The sequence below is a fragment of the Vombatus ursinus genome, unplaced genomic scaffold (genome assembly GCF_900497805.2).
Source record: "Vombatus ursinus unplaced genomic scaffold, bare-nosed wombat genome assembly UNPS02013222.1, whole genome shotgun sequence".
NCBI classification, from domain to species: Eukaryota; Metazoa; Chordata; class Mammalia; order Diprotodontia; family Vombatidae; genus Vombatus; species Vombatus ursinus.
In genome coordinates, this window is record NW_020953000.1 from 39,676 (window position 1) to 46,024 (window position 6,349).

Sequence of the window (6,349 nt, forward strand, 5' to 3'; positions counted from 1 at the left end):
AGAGGGAGAGATGTAGGGGGAGAGAGACAGAGAGACAGAGACAGAGAAAGAGAGAGAGATGGAGGGAGGGGGAGAGAGACAGACAGAGATGGAGGGAGGGGGAGAGAGACACAGAGAGAGATGGAAGGAGGGGGAGAGAGACAGAGACAGAAAGAGAGAGATGGGGGAAGAGAGACAGAGAAAGAGAGGAGGGAGGGGGAGAGAGACAGAGACAGAGACAGAGAAAGAGAGGGAGAGATGTAGGGGGGAGAGAGACAGAGAGACAGAGACAGAGAAAGAGAGAGAGATGGAGGGAGGGGGAGAGAGACAGACAGAGATGGAGGGAGGGGGAGAGAGACACAGAGAGAGAGAGATGGAAGGAGGGGGAGAGAGACAGAGAGACAGAGACAGAGACAGAGAGATGGAGGGAGGGGGACAGAGACAGAGAGAGATGGAGGGAGGGGGAGAGAGAGCCAGTCATTAGGAGGGGCTCCTCCCCCTTCCCTCTCTGGACCTTTTACTTCCCCACAAATGATTCTCCACCCTAGACCTTGGTCCCTTTCCTTGGGTCTTTCCTCAACTCCTCTCCTCCCCCTCCCCCCACCTTGGCCCCTTCTCCCCGGCCCTCACTCCCCCCTCCCCCCATCTCAGCCCCTTCTCCTCAGCCCTCGGTCCTCCCCTCCCCCCACATCAGCTCACCACGATGTGCACGGGGGGCAGGGATTGAAGCATGGAGTCAGGGGCCAGCAGCGGGGACATGAAGGGGTTCTTGACAATGGGGGACATCTGCAGGGACAGGTTGGCCCTGCCTTGGCTGGAGCGCCGGGGCTGGAAGCCGTGGGGGAAGGCAGAGCCCAGGTGGCCCACATTCTCCCCGCTCTCTTCCTCCTCCTCCTCGTCCTCATTCTCCTCCGTGGCATTGTCCTCGGCCCCCGAGGGGGGCAGGAAGAAGCTCACCTCCTGAGAGGCCGATGGCAGGGTCTCTTCTGACGAGGATAGGACCGGGGGGGTGGGGCCCCCCACCAGGCTCAGGTCTTGTAAGGTCAGACTTTTAGTGGAGTCCTTGGGGAGGCTGGGGGGCTCCTGCAGGGCAGCCTCGGACACGCTCCGGCGCATGGTCTCTGGAAGGAGGGAGGGAGGTAGTGAGCTCTCCGCCCCTGCATCCCCCTCCTGGGCCTGGGCTGAGCTGGGATGTCAGGCTCCCAGCTACAGGGCACAGGACGGCAGCGAGCCCCAGCTTGGCCCTGAATGGCTGTGGGACTGCAAGCCCCTTCCCCTCTCTGGGCCTGGGTGGGCCCAGGTGGCCTCCGGGCATTTCGGGCTCTCCCTCTGGGCCCCTCTGAGAGCCAGGATGCAGCCACTGGGTTCCACCTGCTCTGTCCATTCTCTCTCCAGCACCAGTCTGGGCCCCTTCCTCTCCTCCCTGGTCTCTGACTTCTTCCTCGTCATCTCTCTCTCCCACCTTCCCCGGCTGCTGGATCCCTATCTCCACCCCACCCCAGCTGGCTCGGGGAACCCGAGTTCAAATTCAGACTCTGACAACTTTCTAGTTCCAGGTGCTCGTGCATGTCACTTAACCTCCATATGAACCTCGGGCCCTTCATCCATAAACCTGGAAACATTCCAGAGAGGAACTCTGGGCATCACCCCCTCCCCCCAACTCCAGGGTCTCCCGCCGCCATCTTGGAGGAAGGATGTGGTTGAGCCCTTCCTCCTCTTCCCAGGCCACAGGGAATCCCACGATCCAGACTCATTGGGAAAGGACTGTGGAGGCCACTGAGCCCAGCATCCTCTGGGTGGGAAGCTCACTCTCTGCTGGTCCCCCCCCCACTCCACTTGGGGACAGCTGCTGGGCTCCTACATCAGAGCCAATCTGCCTGGCTCCCCCCACTGCCCCTCGCGCTGTTCTCTTGAGCCAGTAACAGATCTCATCCCGTTTCCACAGGGCAGGACGTAACATTCCCCGAGATTTCCACACATCATCTCCCTGGAGCCTTGGGAAGTAAGTGCTGCCCCATTTTCCAGGTGAGGAAATGGAGCCTGAGGGGAGCAGGGGAAGGGAGTCACAACCTAGGCCTACCTGGCCATGAAGCCAAGGCCTCCTGGCCTGCGTCCCCCATCCCCACTCCCCAGGTTGGCCTGTACTCCTCCCTCGTTCTCTTGCTCGGAGGGTCCCAGCCTAGGCCTAAGAATCACAGAGCGTCAGAGCTGGCAGCGCCCTAGAACAGAACTATCCCAGCAGGGTCGGGGGCCCACCCGCTCCTCTCATGAGGGTCTCACTGAAGGCCTCGCAGTTCCAGAACAGAACCCCATGACTTTGTCTGGGTCTGCGTCCTCCTCTCTAAAGGGAAGGTGTGGGAATATCGGCGACTGTTTCCTTTGGTCACAGTGCCCCCACGGCAAGCACTGTGCCTGGCACACAAGAGGCTCGGGACCGAACCGGGCCGTGAACTCACCTGTTGCTGGCGGGGATTTGTCAGCGGGTCGCCGGCCTCCCAGTTCCAAGAAGGTGTTGAGCCAGGAGGAGGCCCCCAGCCGCAGGTCCCGGAACAGCAGGGCTGTGTCCCTCTTCACCAGCCCCATCACGCCCAGGGCCTGCTGCTCCTGGGCCTCCTGGACCTCGGGCTCTACGCCTGTGGTTGGTAGAGAGGGAAGAGAAGGGTCCCCTTAGTCATCCTCCTTCCCCTCCGATGGTCCCATTCTCGCTCCCCAGAGGTCTCACCCTCTAGCTTTCCACACCTGTGCTCTCCTTGGGGGTCCTGCCCACCGGCTCCCACCCTTCTGGTGCCCCTGGCACCTGGACCCCAACCTCACCGGCATAGGCACTGAGGCACTTGGAGAGGACGCTGAGGGGGAGCAGGGGGTCCATGAGGCTCATGAGGCGCGAAGGCGAGGCCGAGGCCTGCAGCATCGTGGCTGGGTAGGCAGCCATGATGCCGTCGGGCATCCTGACACCGTAGGCCGCTGCCCGCAGGGACACAGTGAAGCAGAGATTGCCGCCAGCGCTGTCCCCCGCCAGGCACACCCGCTCCCCCGTCGAGCCTGGGGGGAGGCAAAGGAGAAGAGGTCACTGCCCTGCCCGGGGCAGCTGAGGCCTGGGGACAGAGCCGGGGCTCAGCTGCGGGCGCTGGGGGACGAGAGGCCGAGGGTACAACGCGTTCTGGAGCACTCGGCAAATCCGGATTCACACGAGCCTCGTCCCTAACTTGTTAACCAAAGGGCTCTGGACGGTTCTCCCTAGCCCTCAGTTTCTTAATCTGAGAAATGTGGGATTAGCTCTGACGTCCTCCTCTGGGGCTCCTTCCACCTTACGAGCGTCCAGGTCACCCACCCGTCACTTCCCCTCCGTCCCCTCAATGTAACGTGAGGGGCCAGGGCTTGCGGCAGTCAGGGTTTCTTCCCAGTCTGGATTTCTGAACCCAGGAGCCCCTGGCATTGGTGGCTGATACTCAGAGGTCAGGGGTCAGAGGCTGAATTTTGGGGGGTGTCAGAGTTTGGGAAGCTTGGGGAATTCAGGAAGTCACTGGAGAACTTGGGAGGATGGAGGTCGGAGGTGGGGGAAGTGTGGGCAGGGAATCAGTTTGGGAAAGTGGGGTGCTGCCAGAAGTTAGGGAGGCCGAGGTCAGACGGTCATAGATTTAGGGTGCAGGGGACTTCAGAAGCTGTCAGGCCTAACCCCCTCATTGCCCAGGGTCAGGGGTGACTGAGCGCCTGAGGAGGGGCCTGTCCACACTGCCACAATGGGAAGTGGGGACTCAGCTGCTGGAACCCCAACAATGGGGGGGCTGCGACTGGGCTCCACGGTGGGTGGGGGAGAAGCAAACGGCTAAGGACAGAGGTCAGAAGGCAGAAAGGCTGGGGCTGCTGAGAACAAGTCAGGGAGTCACTGGCCCGGGTCACGAGGTGAGTTGGGTGGGGCCAGGCAGCCAGGGCATCCTGGGGGGAGAGGGGCTGGGTCCAGGGCTCCCGGGGGTCAGGGCTGGCTCACCCAGGAGGTGACAGTTTTTGAGGGCCCAGCAGTAAGCGTAGAAACACTCCTCCAGGGCCCGAGGGAAGGGGGCCTCGGGCGCCAGGGAGTAGTCGATGGAGAGGATGGGCACCCCCAGCTCCTGGGCCCAGCTCTTGAGGTAGGGCTCGTGGGACTTGGAAGTCTGCGCCACGAAGCCACCGCCATGGATGTGGATGACCAGAGACTTGGAGCGCGGGGCGTGGTGGGTGCGAGGCCACAGCTCCAGGGTCCGGGGGCCCTCAGACCGGGCCAGGATGTTCAGTTCCTCGCTGTCCTTGGGGGAGGGTGGACAAAGGAGATGGGTGCCTGCTCCCCACCTTGCCCCCCGCTTCCCCTAAATCACGGCCCCCCGCCTCATTGCTTGGAGGGAAGGGGAGATGAGGAACAGCCTGAGGGGGGGAGGGGGATTAGAGATGGAAGAGATGGGGGGAAAGGGGGCTGAGGGAGGGGAGACAGAAAGTAGATGGGCAAGGAGGCAAGGCACGTAGAAGTCAAGGGTTAGTCAGGAGAACAGCCCAAAAGGAGATGGATGGGTAGGGCCACGGGATGGCCGAGGGTACGGATGGGCCCGGAGAGGGGGACAATGAGGAATGAATAGAAGGCTGGGGGATGACATGCTGGGTGGGGAATAGGGGGCAGGACGGGGAGGTGCCCAGGAGTCCCCTGCCCTGCACCTGGCCCTCGCGAAGGTCGTACGAGATGAGTCGCACCAGCACAGGGCCCGGGCCTGTGTGGGCCACTGGAGGCGAGATGGTGACATTGAGTTGGGGGTTGTTGGCCAGGGGTAGCTCGAAGGCTTGAGGGGGCAAGCTGAGGGCCCGGCACACCCGCACCGTGGCTGACACCATGTTGGCCAGAGACTGCCAGAGAGAGGGGGAGGAGGGATGGTCGAGGGTCCAGCCTGTGTCCCTGACCCCTGCCCCCCTCAAGCCATGCCTTCTGAGGCCTCTCTGAACCCCTCCTCACCTCCCCGGCTGCCACAAAGGGGAGTCGCAGAACGAGCCCTAGGCCGGCACTAAGGACACCTGGGTTCTAGGCTTTGCTCTGCCAGTGACTGGCAGAGCCCCTTCACTTCTGTCAATGGTGTTTCCTCCTCAATAAAACAGGAATAGAAACCCCTCAAGTGTGGGATGGAGGGACACCGGGTCAGGGGAGGGATGGTCTATAGCTGTGAGGCAACACCGAGGCACAGCCTAGTGTAGATGGAGCTGCCGTGGGAAGAGTTCTCAACACTGATGGTCTGGACAAAAAACCCTCTTGGAACAGTGTTCAGTGATCAAAGGACATAATGAAGAGCAAAGTGTTGGACTCAGGGGGCTGCAAAACCTCAGAGCTGGGAGGGACCTCAGAACAGGGGATGTCAGGGCTGGGAGGGGTTTTGGAACAGGGGATGTCAGAGGCGGGAGGGCCCTCAGAACAGGAAATGTCAGGGCTGGGAGGGCCTTTAGAACAGGGAATGTCAGGGCTGGGAGGGGTTTTGGAACGGGATGTCAGGGCTGGGAGGGCCTTTGGAACAGGGAATGTCAGGGCTGGGAGGGCCCTTAGAACCTTAAAAGTCATGCAGTTCAAGCCTCTCAGGTTTTCATATTACAGATGGGGAATAGAGGCTGAGAAAGGAGAAATGTCTGAGCCCACCGAGTCACTCAGGGCAGAAGTGTCCCCTCGCCTCCTGCCGAATTCCGAACACTCCTTCCACGGCCCTGCTGTACTCACCGACAGGACCTCGATCTCCGTTATGTTCCAGAAGGCCTTCCAGAAATGCACATCCAAATTCTGGGTGATCCGCTCAAACTCAGCCCCTCGCAGCTCCGGGTCGATAGCAAAGCGGCCGCCAGTGAAGAGGGAGCTGGCAGCCACGCCTGAGAAAGGCAGAGGGTGGGGGGCTCAGGGAGGGCCCCGAGGTCTAGGCCCCTGCCCTCCCCTGCCCAGGACTCACCCTAGGCGGGGACAGCTCCCTCTGTGCAGCTTAGGTTGGGGGGAAGGGGAGGGGACAAGAGGGGAGAGAGAAGTGAGCAGCAGGGAGACGAGGGGGAGGCCCGGGGCACGGTGAGGGCCGGGGTGGGGGAAGCCGGGCGGCCGGGGGGACGACTCACCGATCCCTGACTCATTGCGTTTGTAATGCTCCCCAAAGGAGACCAGCCCGATGGAAATGGTCTGCAGGAAAGGCCGGATGGCTGGAGTGAACTGGGGGGAGGGAGACAGAAATAGTGAAGAACCTGCTATGTGTCCCGCTCTCCCAGTCCTGCCCTCAAGATGCTTCCCTTCAAACAAACCAGAAGCAAAGTAACCTGGGCTCAGAGGAAGGGGAAGGGGAGGAGGGGGAGGGGGAGGATGGGGAGGAGGAAGGGGGAGGGGGGAGAA

At 61.8% G+C, this 6,349-nt stretch overlaps 1 protein-coding gene across 1 annotated transcript in view; it reads right to left on the minus strand.

Annotated features, from left to right (window-relative positions):
- Positions 1-6,172, minus strand: part of LOC114040477 (hormone-sensitive lipase-like) — a gene marked incomplete at its 5' end in the record, with an annotated part of 7,410 nt that extends 1,238 nt beyond the window's left edge. The window contains 7 exons of the mRNA XM_027858596.1: positions 679-1,100; positions 2,436-2,612; positions 2,794-3,021; positions 3,968-4,262; positions 4,663-4,848; positions 5,702-5,847; positions 6,082-6,172. Of these exons, the coding sequence (XP_027714397.1) occupies positions 679-1,100; positions 2,436-2,612; positions 2,794-3,021; positions 3,968-4,262; positions 4,663-4,848; positions 5,702-5,847; positions 6,082-6,172 (1,545 nt within the window). The remainder of the gene's footprint in view (positions 1-678; positions 1,101-2,435; positions 2,613-2,793; positions 3,022-3,967; positions 4,263-4,662; positions 4,849-5,701; positions 5,848-6,081) is intronic.
- Positions 6,173-6,349: the final 177 nt, after the last annotated feature.